Source organism: Chionomys nivalis, chromosome 5, assembly GCF_950005125.1.
Source record: "Chionomys nivalis chromosome 5, mChiNiv1.1, whole genome shotgun sequence".
Taxonomy (NCBI): domain Eukaryota; kingdom Metazoa; phylum Chordata; class Mammalia; order Rodentia; family Cricetidae; genus Chionomys; species Chionomys nivalis.
In genome coordinates, this window is record NC_080090.1 from 29,791,341 (window position 1) to 29,818,175 (window position 26,835).

The following is a 26,835-nucleotide window of genomic DNA, read 5'->3' on the forward strand; positions in this document are numbered from 1 at the left end:
TTCCCCACACCTCCAGAAGCTGTGCCCTCAGTGGGGTAAACCCTGGAATCCTTACCTGCTTGCCTCGTTTTCCTGGCCTCCCAGTGGGGCCTCGATGTCCTGCTAGCCCAGGCTCTCCCTTTGGACCCATTTCACCCTAGGGAGAAGAGAGAGAAGCAAGAGAAAGAGTGGATACATCTATGCTGGTTTCTCCAATCCCTGGCCTCCAGTGCCTGCTAGTCTTCATCTGAAGTCTCTTCCAGGTAGACTGTCCTGGGAGCATGGGAGACTGACCTGAGCTCATATCCAGGAAACAGGAAAGAAAGAAGGTGCTCCCCAGGGTGTGACTTAGTGCTGCATGAAGTTGGTGCTCTGGTGGTCAAATGAGAGAGACAACCCCATCCACAGCGGTCAGTTCCGGCTTCTGCATTTCAGTCATACCTATGCCTGGGTCACTACAGGCTGGGAAGAGGCTTTCTTGCCTAGCTGAAAGTTTGCATGATGATTTTTTTATGTTTTGGTTTTAGTGCAAACTCACACCTATGAGTTTTTTGTTTTGTTTCATATTTATGTTTGAGAACAGTCTCGTCCACTGTAATGCTTGGTATTTTATAGGATTTATTTAGGATTATGTAGTTTTCTTTTCCTTCTTTTTTTCTTTTTTGAAATGAGGTCTCACTATGTTGCCCTGACTGGCCTGAAATTTGATATGTAGGCCAGGCTAGCCTAGAATTCCTAGACATCCAACTACCTCTGCCTCCTGAGTGCCGGAATAAAAGGTGCGTGCCACTCTGTCCAGCAGTTCTCTTCACTTTAGTAGATATTATTTTGAGTTCCAGCTCACTTCTATTCACTCAAACAACTCTCTTTTTGAGATAGGGTCTCCTGTAGCCTGAGCTGTCTTCTACCTCTCTGTGTCACTGAAGATAAAATTGAAGTTTGATTCTTTTGCCTCTGCCTCCCTCATGCTGGAGTCACAGAAATGTACCACTGTTCCTAGTTCAGATGAAAACCCTTTCTCTGAGGAGAGATGTTTCAAGCATGTGTTTAAATAATCACGATAAAAATAATATTGAGAGCCCGAGAGATGGCTCAGCAGTGAAGGGCACTGGCTGCTCTTCCAGTCCTGGGTTCAATTCCCAACAACCTCATGGTGGCTGACAACCATCTATAATGAGGTCTGGTGCCCTCTTCTGGCATGCTGGCAGAACACTGTATACATAATTAATAAATAAATCTTTAAAATATTATTAAAATATGGAAAACAATGTAAATTATATTCCTAATTAAAATATTTTTTCATAGTTCAAGGACAACCTTTTGCAAAACTTATTTGTCAGACTGTCAAAATTGCTATGTGGGTAAAGGGGCTTGCTGTTGAGTCTATAGACTTAGAAATGGAGAAACAACTTCCAGTAGTTGAACTCTGACCTCCACATGTGTACTTTGGCAAGTATAACACATAAAAAAAAATACATTTTTTCATCCATCTTAGCTTTTCCTTAGTTTTGCCTGTTTGCTGTATAGGATTCCCACCCCACTTACCGCTTCTGGGGATTCTGGACCCATGGGAGCATTATTTCTATTTCAAGCAATTGTCCTGCATCCCAAAGCGCACCACCAGCATGGCCAGTGTAGCATTTGCTACCAGAGAGTTTCTACTTATCAGAAGCCAGTGCCCATGGCAGACCTCCCTAGCCGCTCAGAGACAGCAACAGACACCCAGCCTCCTTTTCAGGTTCTCTAACACAACCGAAAATTCCAGTGGATACCTATATGTGGTGAGGATCAAGCCCAAGTGGCCCTTTCAGCCCAGCAACAGGATGACCCTGTCTTTCCCCAACTCACTCAGCAGCTGAGAAAGCTCACTGGTTGTCCAGAGAACCCAAGTTCGGTTCCTTATCAGACGGCTCACACTGCCTGCAACTCTAGGCAGTTGTAAATTCTCAGAAAACTTCCAAGTTCAGGAGTGGTGTAGGAGTTCCTTCTGCTTGTGTGTTGCTTTCATTGGTTAATAAATAAACTGCCTTGGCCTAGATGATAGGGCAGAACTTAGGTAGGCGGAGAAAATAGAACTGAATGCTGGGAGGAAGAAGGGCAGAGTCAGAGAAGCCATGGAGCCTTCACCGGAGACGGACACTGGTTAGAATCTCTGGTAGGTCATTGCCACATGGGGATGCACAGATTAATGGAGATGGGTTAAACTAAGATGTAAGAGTTAGCCAATAAGAAGTTGGAGCTAAAGGCCAAGCAGTGTTTTAATTAACACAGTTTCTGTGTGGTCATTTCGGGTGTAAGCTAGCCGGCCGGGACAAACTAGCAGCCCTCTCCCTGTAGCACAGGAGGATCCAAGGCCTCCAACCTCCACGGACACTGACATTTATGTGTACATACCTACACATAGACACACACAGTATGTATAATTAAAAATGAATCTTTGAAAAGAATTTTTCTTAGGCCCATGTAGTCTTTCTACCGTGTTCAGGATTCTCAGTAAGGAGAGTGCGACAATGTTTCACCATTTCCCTGGGCTATTTAAAGAGGCCCAGGGCATGTCTTATTTGGCTAGAAGAAAACATCAGCATAAAAAAGTATGTGAATTTTTAAAAAGAGATTATCAGAAGGAAGTGTGGCCCTTCTCTTTATCAACTAGAAGCAGCCAGTAATTTCTTGATCTAATTTCTCTCCTAAGACCTAATTATGGTTATCATATCAGCTCTGTCTTAAAACAGCCTGCCATGGAAGGGGAAGACAGCTCTTTTGTTGCCAAGTCTAGTAAATGGTGCAGAAGCCAGAGAAACTGTCATATTTAATTTCACAGAGATTTATGAGTCTTTAATGGTTACTGTTGCAGGAAATAAAAACCTAGACCAAATATCTTAAGGGACTCACTTCTCTTTTTGAAGTCTGCTTTAGCGGAGCATCTGGCAGGTTAAGGTAAGGATAAATCACAGTGACTTGCATGCTGACTGAAAGTACCTCATCATGCTCTGATGGCTGGGTACCACTCAATAAAATGTTACACTTTAGGAAGTAGTTCTTTAAAGTGGGTGCTTAAAAAGAATTTAAAGTACTAAGCAAACACTTGTTTGCACATTTGAAGAATTTCACGTTGTAACCTGGGTGAAGATGACAATTTCCCACATCAATGCCTTACAAGATAAAGACTCAGCATTACTGTGTTAGCTTTTGTGGCGGATTGAACCAGAATGACACCTATAGGCTCATGGAATTAAATGCTTGGTCACCATTTGGTGAGACTGCTTGGGAAGGATCAGGAGGTGTGGTCTTGTTGGAGGAGGTGTGTCACTGGGGGTGGGCTTAGTATTTTGAAAGACTTGTGCCATGTCTAGTGAGAGATTCATTCTCTCTGTGTGTGTCTCTGTCTCTGTCTCTCTCTCTCTGTCTCTCTCTCTCTCTTTCTCTCTTCCACCCCCTGTAGTATTTGTAGATCTGGATGGAAGTTCTCAGCTATTCAATGCCATGCCTGTCCTCTCCTATCATGGATTTAAGCTTCTGAAATACTTTCTTTCCGAACTTGTCTTGGTCATGGTGTCTGATCACAGCAATAGAAAAGTAACAAAGAGAGCTTAGGGGCAGCACTACCATGTCAGAGGCTGTGTTCTACGGTTCCTGCTTTACAGTGTAAGGAGCCACTGTTTCCACATTAGGTTAGGAGTTGTTCTAATGTGGAAATTTATGCATGGTCATTTATGCATCTCTCTCTTTATGCTACATCTTCCCTTATCTAACATCCAACCTTACTCCAAATCCTAAACCTAAGCAACGTTTCTCAAAAATTGTCAGTCTTGCCACCTTCGCAATTTTCGTTTTATTAATACATAATAACCACATGGTTATTTACTGAATAATCTCTCTTTAACACCCAAAACTTTCTCCTTTTAAAATTAAGCCTGTATCCAATGAGATACTAATATGTCACTATTTAAATAAAATAGTTGTCACCTATTTAAAATCCTATGTCCCTCCAACAGTGTTTGCCACCCTTGAAGACTGCATTGCGTGTTTAGACAGCAGTGAAACTAAATCAAACAAATCCCTCCTTTATGCTCCAGAATCTGAGAGATAAGTGGGGTCTTGACCATTGTGGCTCAGATAGGAGATAGAAGTTGCTCCTCACAAAACTTCCAACTTTCAAATCTTTAAGCTCCAGGAGGTAGGAGAAACAAAGAGGGGCCTCTCTCCATGATGGGGGGTTAGCCTTTCCCACTAAACTGGAGGTTGGTCTCAGACCTCCCTGCTACCCTTTCCCCAGTGGGTAAGACACCTAGTCCGCTTCTCAAACTAGAACTTCCCACAGTTAAAATCAGTTTTTCTGCCTAAAGAACCAAGGAGAGAGCTCCTTTTACTATGTTTGGAGGACCTGAGGCCTGTTATCTCTGTTTCTAGACACTTACTTTCTGCCCCAGCATTCCAGGAAAACCAGGGAAACCCTGTGAAAAGAACAACAAATGCCATCACTGTTTTAAAATGCCACATGGAAGAGGCTGTGTACAGATTGGGTCCGCCATTTTCAAGATGGCTGCCCATCAGTCCACAGGTCTAGGGAGCAGGAGCTCCCACTTTTACTGCAGTCTATCACTTGTAGGGATTTGCCATTACCTTTTCTCCTTTGGGACCCAAGTCACCCCTTTCTCCTTTGGATCCCTAGGAGGAAACCAAAAGAGAGGGTCAATTAATATTGCACTTGTGTGTTGGGGGGTAAGGGGTGGGGATAGGAGCATTTCAAACTGATAAACTCCCTAGGCCAACACCCTCAGTTTTGCTCATATAATTGGTGGCTTGCCAGTAATGAAATGCTTTCTGGATAGACCCCTAAGACCTCTTAATGTTAGTTAATAAAGAGAAACTCATAGAAAGTTCTGGATCTCAGAGGTGCCCTCTCACCTCACAGGACATATGTCTGCAGATGCCTGTTGGTGTTTCTCTTGCTTTGGGAGATGAGAAAGCCGTGTGGTAGAAACCTGGTCTAAGGAAAAGTCCCCTTCTTCCAGCAACCCTGTGCCAACAGACTAAACTCCTACCCGCCTGCTGTCATTTGTTCCCCTGCTCCCTGTGGGGCGCGGGCACCTCACTGGGAGGTCCTCTTTACCAGAACTGCCCTGCCTCAGAAGGCCAGCACTTCTTTTTCAGCCCATGCACGCTGGAGGACAGAGGAATAGCCAGGAATGATGGCTGCAGTCGATATCTGAAGAGAGGGCTGGGCCTGTCTTCCACCCACCACCAACTCCAGAGCTGTGCCCAGACTAGGATCTGGGATGCCACGAGAGGCGAAGACTGACCTTTTCCCCTCTGGATCCAGGGAAGCCCTAAAAGAAAGCACACTGTTTATAATTATCCCCAAGACAGCGGGGTGTGCTGTCAGAGTGGAGGACTTCCTGAGTGTGTGGCTGATGTCTCCACACCGTCCTGTGTGTTTCAAGGACCATGCCACAGTCAGCACGAAGGTGTGTGTCTACCAGGCCTAGAAACATCATGGCTTTTCTGAATGTCCAAACCAGAGGCAAAACCCTGCACCCCAGGGCATGATGTCTCCTGAAAGACTGACTCCTCAGTTCAGGGTAACAGTTCCCCAGTCCTGCCCTCCCCCATCTTTGTAGACAGCTGTTGTTCCTCAGTCTTGGTGAGAAGGCCTGGGAATGTCCATCCGGACCACTCACTGACCTTAGAGCCCATTGGTCCTCTTGACCCCGGCAAGCCCATCATACCCAGGTCACCTTTTTCACCCTGTGGCAATTAGAAGATGGAAAAGAAGGCCCACAGTGATATTTCTCGGAGAAGCAGAACCAGGAGATGTGGGCAAAGCTGGGATGGAACCGGAGTGTTGGGGCTTGGTGGTGAACTTGAGGTCCCATAGGCCTCTTTGCCTCCTCCCAGGGTTCCACTTTCCACCTTTCTCCATGGTCATTGAGATTAAGTTAGAGAACAAAGCCCCCAAGGTGGTGCAGGTCACCAGACTAAATCTCACTAAGGAGCTGGAAATGGTGATGTTTGACCTTTTCCTGGAAAGGGTTGTGAGAGGGCATGGGAGACAGTGTGGGGGCCTCAGAAGATGGGCTTGCCACCATCTGATCTGCTCTTTGCATAGGGAGGGTCTTTTGGACATCTCATTGCACTCTCACCCTCAGTTTGCAGCCAAGCAGAGGGAAATTCAGCTTTTGGATACACACACGGGATGGAGGTGGCTAACATGCAGGGTGGGCTCTGTTGCACCTCAGAATAAATCGGAATCTAAGCATTCTCTGTACTACAAAACTGCATGCCACCTCTAATTAGTGAAGACAACTCTATGCTGAATGAGGAGACTAATCTGTGGGTTTTTTGTTTGTTTGTTCTGTTTTGTTTTGAGACAGGGTCTCATGTATCCCTGGCTAGTCTCAAAGTTAGGTAAAGATGACCTTGAATGGATGCTTCTGCCTCCCCCCCTGATGCTAGGATTATAGGAAATGTACTACCATGCCTGGCTGCATATTCTGATTTCAAATGTCTTTATATATTACCTTGAATGTAAAACAAAGCAAGTTGAAATTAATTTCGCAAGCATTTTACTTTTTACTTAATCTAATTGTCACTTCAACATATAGTCATTATAAAATAATGAGATCTTAAAATTTCATCTTATTTACTCTGTGTGTGTGTGCGTGTATGTGCACACGCGCGCACATGCACACTTGCATCCCATAGCACATATATGGAGGTCAGAGGACATCTTCTCCGAGTTGGTTTTTCCTTCCATCATGTAGGTTCCAGGGATGGAACTCAGGTTGCCAGGCTTGGTGGCAAGCGCCTCCACTGGCTGATATCCCCCCAGCCCTGAGCATAGTTTTATAAATTAAAACTTGGGTAGTCAAAGCAAAATCTTCAGTTCTTCGTTTGTATTAGTCACATCTCATGGCCTTCACAGATATGTGTGACCTCCATGACAGACAGCACAACTCTCTACAGTGGGAATTTTGTTTGTTTGAGGCAGGCTCTTGCTTGAGCTCAGCCTGACCAGGAGCTTACTTTACTTTATAGCCCAGGCTGGCCTTTTAAGTCATGGTGAGTATTGAGTTTGGAAGTGTGAGCCACCATGTCTGGCCATACAGTGAATTGAAAGTTGCCTCCACTTACGTGTGTGCACCATCCGCATGCCTACTCCCCACAGAGACCAGAAAAGGACATTGGATCCCCTGGAATGGGAGTTACAGGCAGATGGTTGTGAGCCACAGTGTTGGGAACTGAACGCAAAACCTCTGCAAGAGCGAAAGTGCTCTCAACTGTGAGCCAGCTCGCCGTCTTTGCAGCCAGGATACAGTGGCTTTAGAGAGAAATCAATCTCCTTGTGACTTTTGTATTACCAACACAGCCAAGAAGGCGGAGCAGCAGAGGATATTCACTGGCCTTGCCCTGGCTTCCAAGTCATGGCCTCTGTACCCTGCATTCTGGGATGGGCATCAAGAACATAAACCAAGGGAAGATAGGGGTGTGATTGCCTTGTATACTATCTCTGAGGAGGGAGTGACCCCTTGCTCAGTGTAGGATCTGCATCCTCCAGCCTGCAATTCTCTTCAGCTTTCCACCTGCCAGGTCAGCATGACAGGTGAAAGCTTCCAAGACCCAAGTTCTCTTTGGGTCATCTCAGAGACACCAAAGACTAGCACACCAATTCTCAGGACCAAAGGGAAATGGGGCTCATGGGAAGGAAGGGAACAGTTCCTGCTTCTCCACAGAAGCAGAGTCACAACACTGACCTGGCTCTGCAGGCCACAGGAAGGAGAAATGCTTGCTGGCTGGAAGCTGTCTTCCATCTATTCTCCCTCTCAAGGAAGTGATGCACTTGACTGTTGACCAGGAGCCAGGAGGTAGCCATCATCCCCATTATGTTCTGATACTACATGAGCCCCAAACACATACAACACTTACCCTGGGTCCTTCAGGGCCTGGCCAGCCAACGGGCCCGGGCATTCCAGGAACACCTGGGGGTCCAGGTCTACCCTTCAAAGACCAAGAACAAAAGTCAAGATACTTTGGTGTGCTTCCCTCCAGCCAAGAATATTTGAGGTCCTGATAAAAGGATGAAGCCCCTAATGGCGGCCCCTGTGCCTTCATCCCTACCCTACAAAGAACGAGGGCCTGACAAAGCCACAGCAAAGAGTTATGGGTTAGATTTTTGGTCTCACATTTTATTACCCAACAAGGTTCTATTCTACTTAAGGTAGAACAGTGGGCAGAAGAATTCTAAACTTCTTGGTTTTTCCATTTCGTCACCACTATTCGCTGTATCACTGGCCCTTGCTTCCTGTGGAGTTTCCACAAGGCTGTCCTGTGATGTGAGCTGGAACCGTGTGGGAAGCAGCAATGACACTGTTGGGACTTCCTCACAGGCATGTGGCCTGCTGGATGTGCCGTCACTCCATGGCTACCCTTGTTGGCGTCTATCAAAGCCTGAAACCTTGAACCACTTTGGGGCTCTAGAGCTGGCCAGTCCTTCCTACAGTCGATAACCCAGGGCTCTTACCATCACGGTCTCAAGGAAGGACAAACAGACAGGCAATCCATACTCCCATGTTCCAACAATGGAGTTGGACTTCCTCTCCAGCCATGGTCCTTCATGAACGTTCTCTCCTCTTTACAAGTTTCTCCTGACAGTGTTCCCTTCATAATTTACTCACTTGTGTGTATCCCTGCTTCCAGAGAGCCCCACCTCTGCTAAGGGTTGTAGAAGAGCAGCCCTTGTGAAAGAGGGCGAGAGCATAGACTTTGGGGTCTGCCTTGACCTCCCACCCAGCGGCTCACTGCAGTCAGCTAATGATACAAAAGGATCGGCCAAGAGCTCAGAGATGCCAGATGCTGGTGTTTACACTCTACTTTTGCTTTCCAGGCCCATGGCAGACTTGATGCATCTGAACATACTGTAAGCCCACCACTGGGTTCTCTCCAGGTCAGCATTCGACACAGCCGCTGGGCTGTGGCTGCCCTTGCTAGCTACCTTCCAAAAGTCTGTTTATGGCTTCTGTTAATAATAAACCCTCTGGCATCTATTCATCTGGATTTGCTCTCCTTCAATCACAGTCAAGAGTAGAGCTTAAGTGCCAGCACCCACAGACTACAGAGACGTCACCTGCTGGTTCTTTCTCTGACTCTAGTGAAGGCCTATAGCTGGTTCACTCTGAACCACGGTAATTTCCAAAACAAAGCCATTCATTGTGTCTGCTAAGCACTTTATTCCAGTTTAATCAGGCAGTGAAGGTCATTTTGGGCCACTGCTTGGGGGCTTGGAGAGTTCTCTGTTGGGCAGTACCATTTAGACTGGGGAAGGGCAGCCGGGCCCAGCAGCCTCTGGAAGATTTGTCAGGTACCTGGCAGCCACAGGCTACAGAAAAGGCAAGCTTGTTATCATCAGAGAGATAGCAGCACCAGCACTCTACCCAGTACTGACGGCCACTGAGAACACACACACACACACACACATGCAGCACAGTTGCCCAACAGAGGAGTATGGGTCATACCTTCCTTCCTGGGCGGCCAAGATCCCCCTGTGCATAGAGAAGACAAATAAACAAAGGTTGTTTGGAAGTGACGTTCTGGAATCCAAATGCTTAGTAGGGTGTGGCTGTGGCTCAGTCAGTCAGCTGGTCATGTGACCAGTTATATCACACCAGCCATGCCAGTGGTCCAAAGCTGAACACACCAATAGGACCCCCTACTATAGCTGCATTCATCAGGGAACCCTCTTCATCTGCTAAGACAGAATGAGCACATATTTTGGTATTTCAACCAGAACATTCTCAGCGGTACCCCCAGAAAGCAAGCTCTAGCTACCAAGGTGAGGTGGGGCTGAAGAAGCAGAGGCTCCTACCTTCTCTCCCTTTGGTCCTGTCTTCCCAGGAAGCCCAGGCGGACCCTACACAATTGAGATAAGAAGTGAAGAAAGCACATACCCAACCAAGGTGAGGCTGCTGGGAAGGGTTTGTGGTAGGGGTCTGTGGACCTAGGCCTGTCCAGAGCAGACAGACTCAGCATGTGGAGGCTCCCGGCACCCCTGCATGAACCTTTCATCCTGCAGCCTGCTCTGCTCTCTGTTTCTCTTCTTCTTGACATTTCTCAGCACTGTTTCATGCACCATAGTTGCCTGTCTTTGGAGTTGAATTTTCTCCTGTGAATCCCGAGACTGAGACTGATGAGTCTCTGCTGAGACTGCTGCTCCTCAGCTTTGGGATCTTTCCCTGCCTTGGCTAAGTTTCCCTGAGGCCACACCAGGAGGGAAAGTTAAGTTTTACACAAAGAACCATCCCCAGGAAGGGAGGAGCATGGCCTTGGTGGCTGTCTCAGCAACTAGAGAACTAGAGGCAGAAGGATTGGGAGTTCAAGGCCAGCCTTGGCTGCTTAAGCAAGTCTGTGGCCAGTCTGGACCACCTGGCATCCTGTCTTACAAACAAAACAAAAAACAAAGAAGCAAAAACAAAAATAATATAAACAAAAAGAGAAAGAAGCAGCAAAGCACTTCCTCAAATGACCTGTGGACTTCAGGCTCTGAATATTCGTCTCCCCCAACTTTCATTAATATAAGGAGCATGTTTGTGTCCACCGACAGCCATGGGAGGAGGTGGTTCCAGTCAGAGGCTGTAAAAACACCAGTGTTTTGCACACCCACAGCCAGAAGCAGCTGTTTTCTGCTCATGCATCTGTGGAAGGCTCAGTTGATGACTGTTTTCCAAATTCCTGGGGATGGCAGAGAGAAACCCACCCCAAATCCCTTTACTTCCACCACACCCCTGCCGTCTGCAAGTGAACAACACTCGTGAAAGCCGGTTGGAAGTCTGATTTCTAGAAAACCTGTCAACACATTACAGTTTCTCCAGCAGCACTGAAAAATCCCAAAACTCAGTCCACACCCAGAGCACACTAGTGACTGTGTGGGCAGTGGGAGCCGGTGAGAAAGTGAGCACTAGGGATATTTGAACTTCTCCAGGGGTCATCGTGTGGAGACAGGAGCCTCCACCATTGGTCTATCTGCCTTCTTTTCTGGGAACGGAGTTGGGAAGTTGCTTTAATTGTATTCTCCTCGTCCTTCCAAGCCTTTCATTTCTTAAAATGATTAGAGCTATTTTACAAGATCATTGAGCTTGGCACCCACCAAACAAGTGCAGATTCTGATTGAATGAAGGGTAACAGGCAGGGTGTGAGGTTCCCCTCCCTCCCTTCCTTCCTTCCTGTGATGGAAGTCTTACCCTGGCTGGCCTGCTACTATGTAGCTCAGGCTGGCTTCAAACTCAAAGTAATCTTCCTGCTTCCACCTGCCAAGTACTGGGATTACAGGCCTAAGCCAACCACCTCGTGAGATTGCATTTCTAACCAGTTCTAGGCTTAGCTATCTCACTTTTAATAGCAACAGCACTCACTGTTCTCAGTGAAGGAGAGAGGCTGCACAGACTCCATGGGTGGGCAGCAGAGCCTCCATGTGACCCCCAAGAGCTTATGCAGCTCAGAGATGCATTAGTGTGGCTGGAGCCGCTGTTCTGAGCTGAGCAGAGGGTGGCCCTCTTTCCACAGGCTCTGTTTGTTCTCATGGGCGTCCAGACCCATCAGAGGAGAACACTGGAGGTGGGGTGTGGAGTTCACCTTAAAGGACTCGCCTGGCCTTCCTGCAGACTTCCCAGCACCTTAATGATGGTCGCTGTCCTCTGAGTTCAAAGTCATTTTCATTAGAACGTTCTACGGATGCTTTTATTGTTTGCTTCTTTGTCTTGCTTTTGAAGCAGGGTCTCTTACTATGTAGCCTAAGTTAGTCTTAAGCTCAGGATTCTCCTGCCTAAGCCTCACAAGTACTGGGGTTACAAGCCTGTCATTATATCTGGGTCAATAAATGATTATGGAGAACAGGCTAGTTATAGCCCACAGGCAGGGTAGACTGGGAAGTGGGGTGAACAATACCCCTGTCTCTGTAGACACTGAATCAGTAACTTCTCTACAAAGTCAGAGAATAATTCTCTTGGGCTTGGAGAGTCACCTCTGCTGTCTGTAGACTCTTTAGCTCTGCCCTGATAGCCGGAAACAGCCATAGAGAATAAAACAATAATTAGAAAACCAGACATGGCTGGATGCAATGCCATAGTTTTAGACTAGGTAATTGCAAAAAAAAAAAAAAAAAAAAAAAAAAAAAAAAAAAAAAAATCTCCTCTCCACCCTCTCCTTCCCTCCCTACCACCTCCTGAGATATGGTTTCATTCAGTAGCTCAAGCAGTCTTGGAACTCACTATTTAGTTCAGTCTGGTCTCAAACTCATGATAGTTTCCTGGCCTCAATCTCCTCTGATGTGATTAGAGCTATGTGTCACTATGTTTGGCTGATAAAGGTGTCTCTAGAGGGGGTAACATGAAAGCCAAACTCTGAGTGACTAGGAAGAACTATAGAAGCTTCAGGAGGAGCAACAGGGCCCTAAGTGTGCAGACAGAGCCTGAGACAAGCTTGGTGAGTGTGTGCACACAGAAGAGAGACAGACACTGTAGCTGAGCCGAAGGTGGAGGGCGTGTGAGCTGATGGAGCAGTCGAAGTCAGGGTGCACTCATGGGACTTTGTCTTCCAGGTCAGGAAGCTCAGCTTTTAGTCCCCTAATGCTAGGAAGCCATAGAGGTTCAAGTAGCTAAGTAGTGATTTCTATGCTTCCTGCCTAGAACAGCTCTAGGAACCTACATGCTCTTCCCTTGGACAACCCAGAGGCCCAGAGCCATTGAAAAAACCTTCATGGCAGCAGACCAGCCTGGGATGAGGATCTTCAGAGTACATTGCTTTTTGTCTAGAAAGTTCTTTCTCTAGCACCAGGCTTGTTCCTCGCTCTTCTCTTTTACCTTGGGTGGGGGCTGCTTGTAGCAGTCCGGAGCCCAGAAAGCTCAGGTAAAAGGTTCCTCTGACTGCCATTTTCCTGCACTGAGCAGAGCACCTCTAGGCCCAAGAGTGGAGAGGATGGTCACATCTGTATTTGGTGATAGTGACAGTATCAGTCACTACCATATGGGCAGCATCTTATGTGAGATGCTACAGAAGAGAAACTGGCTGGGCAGTACATCATAGGAGCAGGAGCTATGAGGCTCTGCCCACTGGGATTCTTTGTCTGCGGGAAGACACAGGAAGGGGCCTGGAAGGATGCACCCACCTGGGGACCAGGGGGCCCAGGAGAGCCGAGTGAGCCTTGAATGCAGGGTGATGGTGAGGCCTCAAGTTCCAGAAGATTCTCCATGTCTGGAGAGAGAAGCTTCAGAGCAAAGCAATAGGTTAGAGGTCAGATCAATGAAAGAGATGCTTCCTGGACTCGATCCTGATCATTTTCTATGTAGTGGGAGCCTCTGTGCTCTTTTTCCCTAGGGTTTTTTTTTTTTTAATAAAAAATAAGTTGCTACAGACTGTAGTTGTCCTAACGCCTTACATCTAACTGCATTTTGATACCTATTCTCTAACCTCCCTGCTTCTTCATTTTTAGTCTTCATATCCCATGTTTGCCTTCCCTTTTCCCACCATAAGGATTTCATAAATACTTGATTAAAAGAAGGAAATGGGGGGCACTGCATCTGGACAGCTGATGGGAACTTGGAAGCTAAGTGTTTTCAAAAAGATGAGGCATTTTGCTGCATCTAACTCCCAGAGAAGAACATCTCCCTCCTTCACATATTTAAGATGACAGGGGACAAATGTGTGGCAAAATTGGCACAACTGGCACAATGCCCACTCTGGGCCGTGGCCCCTGAATGGAAGGTAGAGCTGCCTCTGTCAAACGAGATTCAGAGGTGGCCATGTTGAGTCCTGTATTGGGACGGCATGGGGAAGTCTGGAGGTTTTTACTCACCGAAGTGCAGAACACTCACCAGGCTCCTGCTGCCTCTGAAGAAGGGTGGTGGGAACAGTGGGGGCGGCGGAGGGGTCAGGAGGCAGCATGCTTTGTGGCTGCCCCTTTTCTTCTGATCCAGGCCAGGCAGGGCTGTTCAGAGAAAACTGCTACTTTTTAGCATGGGGGAATGAAGGCTAAGATCTTTGGGAAAATGCTCGGTGTTTTCTAATAGAGCAGGATGTAGATAGACTCCAGCTCAGTGATTCCACGTCTAGGGGTTTACCAAAGGAAAGGCAGGCATACTAGAATGTTCGTAGCGGCAGAAAGGGCATGTTTTTCGGTTCCTAGTTTTCCTTCTCTTGTTCGGATACCTGATCTCACAGAACAAGTCCAGGTGGGCCTCTCCATGCCTCTCAGAGCTGGGATCCATGCTGAATCTTATCTCTAGAAAGCTTTCCTTCACTCGCAGGCCAAATTTCAGGGCCTTACTATGCTTTTCTCTAGGTTTGTTCCCGTGTTTGTCCTTCTCCCCAGGATAAAACTGTTTCCTTCTTCCTCCCAGAATGTGCTCCCCTGGGAGGGAGACAAGGGTCAGTTTCTATCCCCAGGGTCTAACATTGTATCTGGTAGACACCAGACTTCGGTAAATGGTTGCCGAATTAACAATTAGTGATCAGTACTGACTACAGGTGAGGCACCATTTGTGTGGTTCGTGTATACAGGCATGCCAAACCTTCATAGCAACCCTGTACTAAGCTAACCAACACTGTCATTGCCGTTCCCTCTTCACTGACCAGCTAACCAAGTCAGTGAGTCAATTTGCTTAAGGTCAAACAGCGAGTCAGCAGTGGAACCTATACTCGAGCCCGGGTGAGCTATTTCAAAAGCTCACTCTTTTGAACTCTGACTTCAGATAGGTTAAAAATCAAGACTGGGACCCAGGAAGGAGGCAGGGGCTTCCCATAACACCACGTGAGACCACCATATCAATATCTTCCAACCAAAGACTACTGGGAACACAGCCAAGGAAGAACCAAATTGGGTTTGTTGGTTGTGGCAAGAAGAGAGGACACAGAAAGAACCAGCAAGCACAATGAGAAACTTATTCTTGGATTCTGGCTCCTTGCAGATTTGTGGAGGAGACTGAGGTGCTCGGAGCAGCTGCTGCCGAGTAGAATGGGCTGTTCTGCGATCAACTGGCTTGGTTCTTCTCTGGGAGAAGGAGGAATGGAGCAGAACAATGGCTGATGACGTACAAGAATAAGAAGGATCACTTCGGGTGGGAGAGCCGTGGCTTTTGTCTGTGTTTGGTCATGACTTTTGTACTGTTCCATCAGGGTCATAGAGTAACGCTGTCTGAGATTGAAAGTTATGGAATTATGTACCATTGAACCCTGGTCCTCTGGAAGAGCAACTAACACTCTTAGCCACAGAGCCATCTCTCCAGTCCCCACTGCCCTCTTTCTTGTGGGAAATGTTAGTTATGTTTTTTCAGACACTCTCATAGCTCTTTTCCAGCAAGACGAGGTCAAGAGTAGACAGTTTCAGCTTCTCCCTGCCACCTGGGCTAGCCAAGATGGTGGCAGGTACGGTACACACTAGCCTCTGAAGCCTAATAGAGTCCCCTCCAGACCCACTTTCCTTTTGTCTCCCTTTTGCCTCAGTAGACAGCAATGGTCTAAGACTGCAGCCTGGCGGGCCATGTGCCTAATTTGCACCTTCACCATTGATTTCCCAGCCCATTTATGGTCTCCAGTGTGGCCCGCCCAACACCCTGAGAGCTGCCCCAATGAAAGATCTTGGGTCTCTCAGGGCAATCACTTCTCCCACTTCTTCCTGGAAACTGGAGACATCTTCAGTGAACATAAATTATCAGCTGCTTCTGCTGCCAGAGCATCTGCCTTTTACACTACCCCACCCTCCCCATTCTCCCCTTGACCTACTTCATCCCGGCAGGTGGAGGGCTTCGGTTTCTGCCCCTCTCCCACCTCCAGGAGCTGTAAATAAACCAGACTGTTTATTTACAGCTCATTCCAGCGCTGAGTATTTCCATCAGGTGGCTGAGTTTAGAAGCCAGTGCCCCCACCCCCATTCACTTTCCCCATCAGCTAAGCCAGGGCTTCAAGTATCTATTTTGGTGCCGAGTGGCCCATGGGTCTCTCCCAGGCCTGTGCTATCTCTGCTGGAATAGTACTTAAGCTCATGAACCAGCCTGGAAGAGCCCCAGAAGGCTCTATTGTAATGGAAACTGACTTGTGTGCAGTACATGGTGCCTGCTGTGGCCTGGTGCACCATGAGCATGGCTCAGCCCCAGGCGGCTACCTTAGCAATGTCAACAAAGGCCCTCACTTCAAGATACCAGTGCCATGTTGTTTGTGGGTATCGCACTGCCAAAGTAGAGGTAACTGTCTAATAAAGGTTTTTGGCAAGTGTTTTGTTTTTTACTCGTTAGAAACTGAGTTCTATTCTTGGAAAGTGATCTACACCAATGGACTTTTGCAAATACAGGAACTTGCATTGACGAGTGTGAGTCTGGAGGGCACATGGCCTTGTAATACGGTACAACTCACTTCCTCAGCCCAAGGACTCAAGTTTCTTCATTTGTACCATCAAGAGTTTGGCATATATTACCTCCACAGGCAGTTTTTAAGATCAGTGTGACCCCGGGATCACCATTAAGTCTATCCTCATTTTCCTACATGCAAGACAAGCCCAGGGCACCAAGCAAGGCCACCAAGACAGCCGTTCCGATTTCAACCTCCTACACCAAACAGCATCCCTCAGGGGAAGCCAGCAAGTCACTAAAAGCTGCCAAAGGAAGCAGCTATGAAAGAAGACCTCCTGCCTCCTCAGGATGGAAAATGCCAAGTGCAACCATATGCTGGCGTTCTGTACCTGCCCGGCATATGGTAGCAGCATGCTGAGTTTTCACTTCTTTCCCACCCGTGGGAGCAGTGTTAGAAGGAAGCACCAGAAAAGGAGAGGTGGAAGGGGCATGTTCCATGGCATCACTGGCTGCATCTATGGTAGGCTGGGAGGCCCAGCAGCAGTGACATTCACACAGGAGCTAGCTGTGTCTGCCCAAAGTTGTCTACGATTCACATATCCCAGAGAAGCCTGACTCCTTGTGCTGTCCCTTAACCCCATGCACAGACCATACCGCCTTTGAAAAACAAATTCTGATCCTAAAGGTGAAAGCATTTTGAAGTTCTTTGGAAGGCCATGGTGGAGGTTTGCACCAGAGTGGGCCTGGGCAACAGGTGAGGACACACCTGCCAAGAAAGCGATTTGGTGTTTTGGTGGCTCTGAGCCTTTGAGCCACATCATCCAGTTGGCCTGGAATGATGGCGAGCCTCCCAGTCACTTAAGGGGTGGGGGCAGGGGGTGGACACACGGACTATAGAATGTGGTTTTACTTCAAAGTCAAGGGGACAGCAGCTGCCAGTCACCCTGGAGTCAAGGTCACCAGAGGGACAATAAACAAATTCACACACATGGGCATATGTGCAAGGCCCCCACTAACACCATCACACCCCTTTACACTGCAATCCTAACACTGGCTGAGGAGCTTCTAATTTAATGTCTGCTAATGCTCCCAGGACAAGCCTAATATACAAGTCTTTTAAAAAAAAATGCATGCACATATTCTCTCTCTATGTCCCTCTCCCTTTCTCTCCTCTCTCTCTAACACACGCTCGCTTGCACGCATGCACACACTTACTCAAGTAGCCAGCTGAGTGACAGAGTAGTCCTGAAATGGTGAGGAGATGCGTGAAGCTGAATAATGGGCCCGTCATCGTGGGGCAAGGCCCAAGGCAGACTGGCCGGGGAACACAAGCTAGAGACAGGCTGAGATTTGTCACGCCCCCACGCTGTCCACGCCTGGCTTGCTTGGCATTTGTGCTAGGAGTCGGCCAATCCCCGCTTTGATGTTGTTTCTGCCCCAGATCCAGGGTTTTAGGGGCCAGTCCAAAGCTCCAGGCAGCAGGGATGGGTAAGCAGCCCTGTTCTAGCTCCTCTCAGATGCCTCTGCAGGGTGAACCACAGAGAAACAGTCCCCTCTGCTAGGGCGGGATAGGCGCTCCGGAGCTTGGGACACTGATCACCTCACGCACCACTGGGAGGAAATCGCACAGTCTGTCAGCCAAGTGGCTTTTCATTTGGCTCAAAGCTGCCTCATCGCTACCGCTCTGATGTGTTGGAGCTGCACGCCACAGAGCATCCAAGGAGACTCTGCCCTCTTCTGCTTCAGGGAAGACCTGTGTGGCTTAGTGTTTGCTGTCTGGCAAGGTGTTGCCAATAAAGTCACACTCAAAACCACAAAGCACAAACCCTGGATATATCATATATGTGTGTGTATAATATATATATATGTATGTATGTATGTATGTATGTATAGTCTCTCTCTATATATAGAGAGAGTTTTTTACATATATAAATATGTGTGTATACACACATGCATATATGTATGTTTCCAAGGACCATGAGGGTTGAACCCAGGACCTCAAGCGTGCTAAGCATGTGTTCTACCACTGAGTTACACCCCGAGTCTTAAACCTTTTATTGTAATATTGTCCATAAAATAATGAAGTGGTACATGCCAGATACACACTGAAATATGCATGATACTGTATACCCAAAGCATGAACATATACAATATTCCAAATCATAAAAGATAAGGGTATTGGTTCTTAGTAAAAGCACCAGTTTAAGCAACTTAGCAGTGAGCTTTATAACAAGAGTAGCAGACCTTTCCTATAAACAGCCAACATTAAATGTCTTAGATTCCTGGCAGACATGGTCCCTGTGGCAAAGAACTTTGCCATTAAACACAAAAGCAGTTGTGGGCAATATCTGCATATATGAGTATGACCAGGTTCTGATAAAACTTTATTCATAAAAAATGAGAGGCATGCTGATTTGGCCCCCAGGTTGTAGTCTGCTGACCCCAGCACTGTACCATCAAGTGAAAAGATAGTGACCAGGTCCATCCATGGTCTGCATCATTCCCTAGAGCATGGAGAGAGGACCAAGTGTGTGAATGTACCATGACTAGACTTGATTTCCGGCCTCAGAAATGTGTGTCTCAGAAACCAGTCCTGCTATCAGGCAAACATGGTTTAAGTCCACACTTAACAGCTGTGTGCCCCTGAGGAGGATGTCTCCGCTCAGAGTCTCAGCCCATCCACCTGCAAAGTGGGTGTTGCATAAGTTACTCTGGACTCAGTCGGGAGGATCTGAGCCAGGGCTTTGGGCATTTCTGGCGCAGAAAGCTTTGTATCAGGTTTTGGGCAGCTTTTTCAGGGTGAGAGAATGGAATATAGGGCTAGGGGTGTCTGGAGGGATCTCCGGGGGAGAGACGGTTGATGGAGAGGAATGATAGGGCTAGGGTGTCTGGAGGATCTCTGGGGGAAGAGACGGTTGATGGAGAGGAATATAGGGCTAGGGTGTCTGGAGGGATCTCTGGGGGAAGAGACAGTTGATGGAGAGGAATGATAGGGCTAGGGTGTCTGGAGGGATCTCTGGGGGAAGAGATGGTTGATGGAGAGGAATATAGGGCTAGGGGTGTCTGGAGGGATCTCTGGGGGAAGAGACGGTTGATGGAGAGGAATGAAGCAAGTAGGTAGAGAGGCTTCCTGCAAGAGGTGGCATCTGAGCTGAGTCTTAAAAGCTGAGATTTTTCTAGCACAAAGAGAGGAGGGGGATAGGAAAGGCTTGGGCTGAGTTCCTCTGGGAACTAGGTCTAAGACATCAGACCAAGCAGCATCAAGGGCACGAAACACTCAGTTTAGAGGCCCAACAGTTGAACAATATCACCCACATCATCTCTCCCGGGGTCCTCTGTTATGCTCAGAGTCCTCTTGATGGTTTGAAGGAGAATGGCCCCCAGGGGCTTTTCTGTTCCTGCCACCATGACTTCACTCTGCATCATGGATCTAACCCTCTGAAGCTGTGAGACCATCAAGTACTCTCTCCTGTAAGCTGCCTTGGTCACAGCAACCTGAAAAGAACTAACACAGTTCCCGTCTTGTCCCTCTTCTTCCTCCTCCTATTCATCTTCCCTTTTGGAGAGGTCTCATCCTACAACCCAAGCTACCTAGGACCTACTGTGTAGTTTAGGATTTCAACTTACCATAATTCTCCTGCCCCATGTTCCCTAGTACTGGAATTACAGGCATGAAACACTATATCGGGTCAGAACTTCATGGTTTTTTTCCCAACATCATGTCACAAACCTTTGGAAGTTTTCCACTTTCACACCAAAACCATCACACACACACACACACACACACACACAATGCATCATCAGACTTTTTTAAAGAATTTATTCATTTTATTTTATGTATGAATGTTTTGCTTGCATAGATTTCTGCACACCATGTGTGTGCTTGGTGGCCTAAGAGGTAAGAAGAGGGCGTCAGGTCTCCTAGAGTTGGAGTTATGGATGGTTGTGAACCACCATGTGGGTGCAGGGAATAGAACCTGGGTCCTCTGGAAGATGTGTTCTCAACTGTGGAACTGTCTCTCAAGCTCCCCACATCAAACTTCTCTTTAAAACTTTTCTTTGAAAACTTTTCTTTAAAATACGTTAAAAGGTTTTAACGTGTAACCAGCTCAGCTGGCCACATGTCACTCATGTGAAAGTCAGTCAATGGCCCTGAGCAACTCTGAATTTCTGATTGTCCTTAGTACCAGGCTGCGAATTTATGTCCTGCATCTTCTGCGTGTGTCCTTCAGCTGCTCTTTCCTATCTGTCTTATTTTACTTCTAGCTTTATCCTGCTCTCTTTGTCCTCTGTCTTCTCAGACGCCAACTTTATACCACTCCTCCACCTCCCAGACCGCCTGGGACTTAGGGTCCTTGGTCCTTCCCTTGACAGGAAATTGCTGTTTGAATGTGGGTCACTTCTTTCCCCTGAATATGCAAGGACATCTGCCCAGTGTGCTCTGAGCTTTCTTCAGCTTCCCTCTACAGAGGCTGTGCTTTCTGGACACAGGGACCCTCTGTAGGACCCTGAATAAAGGGAGGTGCATCCCTCCTCCCTGATATCAAGCCATGTCCTTAGTTTCCTGGGCCCAGGCCCAGCTTACTCCTGACGAGCTGCCTGCAAGTTTCATTCATAATCAGCTTCTGGGCCGTCCTGCCACTGTCAACAGGTGGCACATTCACAATGCATTGTCTTAATTGTGGCTCTGGGATTTATCGCCCAGGCCAGAGGACCACTTCTGGAATATTGCCTCCCTGGGCACCATTCCAGAATTTCCAGTCCCCACTGCAGCACAGGGACCTGTCCTTGCAGATCACAGCCAAATGGATTCTGTCATGGCATCTGTCTTCACTGGTTTACCTATCATAGATCAATATCTGTGGCCAAGATAATTCCAAGTTAATCCCAGTTCTCATGTGAGGCAAAAATGTCCATACTTGAGCCATGCATGATCCTGCAATCCCAACGCTCCAGAGACAGAAGAAGGGGATTGTGAGTTCTGGGTTAACCTCGGCTACATAGTGAAACCTTATTTCAAAATTTAAGAAAAGTCATCATTGTTAAGGCATTTGTCATCAATCCTAACAACCTGAGTGCGGTCCTAGGGCACCATCTGGTGGAAAAAATCAATTCCTGCGAATTGATCTTGGATCTCTAAATGTATGCCACACACACACACGCATGAATGAGCATGCATGTGCATGTATGCACACATGCATGTACACACACACACACACACACACACACACCGTACTTTCAGAATTCTATGTACTTGAGAGTAGAGCTCAGGATCCCACCAGCTATAGAGCTCTTCAAATCCCATCTCCAGACCTTCTTGGGCAGTGGAGTAAGTTGAAGTCCACTGACAAAGACTGTCCCCTCCCCCTTGACAGGCTTCACTGACTCCTCTTGACTAAGACTCCAGCTTGAACTTGGGCTCCTGCATCCATTCTTACAGTTGTAGGTACCCCACCCCCAACCCCAATAATCAGCCTAAAGAAATTTCTCATCCTTGACATCAACTCAAGTCCTCATTTCCACTCTTTACAATGAATGGCTCTGACTTGCTTTTGACAAAATCTTGTGAGCTAGTTTTGCCAGAATCCCCCCATCCACTCATCTAATTGACTTCTTTAAGTCCCTCTTCTTCTTGTACTGGAGCTAATCCAGATCTTTGTCACCCACAGGAAGAGTCTTAACAACAATGCCAACAACCTTGAGTTCTACTGAATATTGCCCCCAGATCCATTGCTTTCATTGTCTTGGGCTAGCCCTGCTGAACATTCTACTGGATTCTACAAACATTTATTGAACATCTATGCATGCTAAACTTTTCTACACTAAAATAATGATGATACTGGACTAGCACTTTCCATGCATTTTGTCATTAGTCCTCTTGGCTGACCATCTTCATTTTGCTAAGGCAAAAATGACTCTTGGCAAAAACTATATTAATAGGTCTGGGCTCCACAACTAGAACAGACATGGAAATCAAGTTCATAAGAAACTTTACACACAGCTCTGTGAAGAAGTAGCATCCCATAGCCAGGCTTGGGTGTCAAGCTCACTTGACCCCAGCCATTTGCACCCTTCCCATTCTTCTCACTACTTCTTTGGAGCCAGAAACTTCCCTTCACTCTGATCACTCCCTACCAACTTCACTCTGGTACCTCCCTCCCAGCTACTGACTATCCATCTCAGGACTGTCTGGAGTTGGAATTTCACAGAAAATGTTGCCATTTCCCTCAAAGAGTTCACCACTCCACAGGCCAGTGAAACCCCTGGGAACTGGAGCGTTTGACTATATTTGTCAATAGTTCTGAGCACAGGGGATTCCACCCCTGGGGGATGGTAGAGTCACAATATGGAAAGAATCCAAAACTACTATTGTATTTTATATTATATCCTTAAATAAATGGTTTGATAACAGAATCAAGAATGAAAAACTTATAGAAATAATCCAAACTCTATAGACTTGTAATGAGAAGTTAGATGAAAGGAGTCATACTGTTGAAATTGACAGTCAAAATCTGTTAAAAAGTTATGACACACTACCAGACAGAACATCCCTACTGGAAGGCTATATAGTTGCCATCAAAATAACCTCTAAGGATGAGAGGATATCACTAATGGAAAATTTAAAAACTTGGAATCACATTGCAGAATGAGAACCAGAAATTAAATGATTTGATGAAATCATTAGAAATATTCACAGGTCAAGAGATTCAGACTTTACAAAAGACAGTGATAAAAAGATTTGAAACAATTGAAGAACTTGTCAGAACTGAAAAGCAAGGAGCTCAAGTAAATACAAAAGACAATAGTAAAGACTTAACATTGCCAGTACTTCTCAGAGTCAGAGATGACTTAACAAGAGTTTTAGCTACTTATACTGTTAGTATTTCTGAAAATCCAGCAAATATAAAATACACAAAAGGATATACAGAATGTAAATGGGAGCCTAACTGTATGAAAGATCTAAAAGATATTAAGGAAGCAATAGTTTCTTATGGCATGCATTCACCATATGTGAGACAGTTAGTCAAGACTTGGACTTCAAAAAATAAGGTTATTCCACATGATTTGCTTCAATTAGTCTCAGCTGTATTAGACCATGACCACAGCTATAGTGGAAGACTTATTAGGAGGAGGCTAAGGCCCTTGAGCATCAAGGTAAAGTCAGAGGTTTTGAGATCTCCCAAGATCGAATTTTGGTGAAGACTGTTATGCTGATCCAGATAGTCAAGCTACATACAATGAAGACATCTTGTCTCCATGTCTTGAATGCTTGGGACAAGATTCAAAAACTAAGAAAAAGAATTGAATTGTATACTACAGTTTATACAAGGCCCAAGAGAACCCTTTAGTGACCTTTTGCAAAGATTAACTAAACACTGTACAAATAGGGGTAGCAGATCCAGAAACTAGACAAGTACTCATTGAATCTCCGACTTTTGACAATGCTAACTCAGAATGCAAAAAGGTATTAGGGACCTTAAAGGTCAGATCAGCACCAATGGATGAATGGATCCTGCACACAGTCAACGTTGAGCCCTTTGACTATAAGACTGAGGCTTGGGTAGGAGAAGTGATTTCCAAACATACAAAGAGACATCAAAAATATCAAATATTTTAATTGTGATAGAATAGGCCATCTGAAAAGGAATTGTAGACAAAGCATTCCTAGAAATAATGTTTCTTCTGGGAATAACCAAAATAGAAGTCCCTAACTTTCTAAATTTTGCAGAAGATGCAGCAGAGGCCAACACTGGACCAATGAATGTAGATCAATAAGAGACAAACAAGGCAACAAATACTATTGGGAAACTTCTAAGGGGGGCCTCTCACAGACCCCCAGATTGAACATGGTCCAGTCATTCCCAGTCACTGTAGAGGACACACTTCTCCAGGAAAATTAGAAAATCCAGTGTCTGTTGAAAAAAAAAATACTGCTCTGGATGATAGGATAACCATGGAGGATAAATCAAAAATTTCAGTAGAAAATAGAAAACATATATTTTGCCAGACTTCTATAAATGATCAAAGACCAAACCTGAGAGTATGAATGAATAACTTATAATTGAAGGATTATTAGACACAGGTGCAGATGTGACTATTATTACTCCAGAATCTTGGCATCTGAATGGGCCTCTACAGGAGGCAGATGTTTGATTCCAAGGAATTGGAACCCTATCTCAGGTAAAACAGAACAAGACATGGGTTGAATGCATGGGACTAGAAGGATAGAAAGGAAGGCTGACGCCATATGTGGCTAATATAGCAGTTAATCTATGGGATCGTGACCTGTTGCAACAATGGAATACCCAGATTAACATGCCTGTAATCTCAGAAATGGATCATAAACCCAGAATAGCCAAAACAAATGTACAATATAGGAACTTCTGGAGACATCACAATCTACTACAGAGCTACAGTACTGAAAATAGCCTGATATTGGCATAAAAACAGACAGGAGCACCAATGGAATCAAATCGAAGAACAGGATATCAAGCCACACACCTATGAACATCTGATTTTTGACAAAAAAGCAAAAATATAAAATGGAAAAAAGAAAGCATATTCAAAAAATGGTGTTGGCATAAGTGGATATCAACATGTAGAAGAATGAAAATGGATACATATCTATCACCATGCATAAAACTCAAGTCCAAATGGATCAAAACCTCAACCTAAAACCAACCACACTGAACCTCATGGAAGATAAAGTGGGAAGTACACTTGAACACATTGACACAAGAGACTACTTTCTAAATATAACTTCAATAGCACAGACACTGAGAGCAACAATTAATAAATGGGACCTCCTGAAACTGAGAAGCTTCTGTAAGGCAAAGACACAGTTAAGAAGACAAAATGGCAGCCTACAGAATGGGGAAAGATCTTCACCAATCCCACACCAAACAGAGGACTGATCTCCAAAATGTACAATGAACTCAAGAAATTGGTCATCAAAAGAACAAAACAATTAATAAAAAATGGGGGTACAGACCTAAACAGAGAACTCTCAACAGAGGAATCTAAAATAGTTAAAAAATGTAGGAGCTGCTTGGCTGCTCAGCCTTGGAATAATCTCACAGAAACTATATTATTTAAAACACTGTTTGGTCCATTAGCTCTAGCTTCTTATTGGCTATTATTTAATTCATCTCCATTAATCTGTATATCACCATGTAGCAGTGGCTTACTGGGTAAAGTTCCATCTGGCTTCAGTGCGACTACATGGCTTCTCTTTGACTTCTCTCTTCTTTCTCCCAGTATTCAATTTAGTTTTCCCTACCTATCTAATTTCTGCTCTCCTATAGGTCCAAAGCAGTTTCATTATTCATTGTTGGTAATCACAGAATACAGAGGGGAATCCCACATCATAAAGACGCTTAAAAAAATGCTCAACATCCTTAGCCATCAGAGAAATGGAAATCAAAACAACTCTGAGATTCTATCATACACCTGTAAGAATGGTCAAGATCAAAAATTCTGATGACAACTTATGCTGGAAAGACTGTGGGGTAAAGGGCATACTCCTTTGTTGCTGGTGGGAGTGCAAACTGGTATAGCTGTTTTGGATATCAGTATGGTGATTTCTCAGAAAATTAATAAACAACCTACCTCAAGACCCAGCAATACCACTCTTGGGTATATACCCAAAGGATGGTGAATCATCCCACAAGGACATGTGCTCAACTATGTTCAAAGCAGCACTGTTTGTCATAGACAGAACCTGGATCAACCTAAATGCCCCTTGACCAAAGAATTGATAAGAAGACTGTGGGACATTTACACAATTTACACAGCAGCAGAAAAAAAAATGACAACCTGAAATTTGTGGGCAAATGGATGGATCTAGAAAACATCATATTAAATAAGGTAACCACACCCAGAAAGACAAATATCATATGCACTCACTCATAAGTGACTTTTAGACATAAAGCAAAAAGCAAAAAAGCAAAAAAAAAAAACCCAGCAACCTACTATTCACAATCCCAGAGAACCTACACAATAATGAGGACCCTAAGAGAGACATACATGGATCTAGTATACATGGGAAATAGAAAAATACAAAATCTCCTGAGTAAATTAGGAGCATGGGGATCATGAGAGAAGGTATAAGGGGAAGGGAGAGGAAGGAGGGGAGCAGAGAAAAATATATAGCTCAATAAAAACAATTTTAAAAAAAGAAATGGCAGGTGTTAGTTGACAGTTGTGGGCATTCAAGATCATGGCATTGACATCTGCCTGGCTCTGTTAAAGGCCAGTGGCATCATGGTGGTGGGAATACATGCAGAATACATCACACAATAAGACAGGAAAGCAGAGATGTCAACACAGCTGATCTTGCTTTATAACAACTCATTCTTGGGCAAATTAATCTACTCTGATAGACAAGTATTAATCCCTTTCAAGGGCAATACCTCAGCACCTGGGCATCTTCTACAAAGGCTCACCTCTGAATGTTCTATTCCTTTGACAACTCTACAGAAGGACACAAGTCACATCCAGACCAGAGCAGGAAAGGGTGTTATGG

The 26,835-nt window shown here is 45.7% G+C and overlaps 1 protein-coding gene across 5 annotated transcripts in view; it reads right to left on the reverse strand.

Moving 5' to 3' along the window:
- The window catches only part of Colq (collagen like tail subunit of asymmetric acetylcholinesterase), a 62,949-nt gene that overhangs the window by 16,487 nt on the left and 19,627 nt on the right, over positions 1–26,835 (reverse strand). Inside the window, exons 1-11 of one of the 5 annotated variants that reach the window (XM_057770739.1) lie at positions 17,526–17,713; positions 13,842–13,954; positions 13,136–13,234; positions 9,842–9,886; positions 9,492–9,518; positions 7,906–7,977; positions 5,665–5,727; positions 5,283–5,309; positions 4,603–4,647; positions 4,398–4,433; positions 56–136 (exon numbers count right to left, since the gene is read on the reverse strand). In XM_057770739.1, the coding sequence (XP_057626722.1) occupies positions 56–136; positions 4,398–4,433; positions 4,603–4,647; positions 5,283–5,309; positions 5,665–5,727; positions 7,906–7,977; positions 9,492–9,518; positions 9,842–9,886; positions 13,136–13,234; positions 13,842–13,954; positions 17,526–17,601 (684 nt within the window). In that variant the 5' untranslated portion in view covers positions 17,602–17,713. Of the gene's footprint in view, positions 1–55; positions 137–4,397; positions 4,434–4,602; positions 4,648–5,282; positions 5,310–5,664; positions 5,728–7,905; positions 7,978–9,491; positions 9,519–9,841; positions 9,887–13,135; positions 13,235–13,841; positions 13,969–17,525; positions 17,714–26,835 lie in introns of those variants that run through there. The other 4 variants (XM_057770743.1, XM_057770738.1, XM_057770741.1 and 1 more) reach the window with 4 other exon arrangements.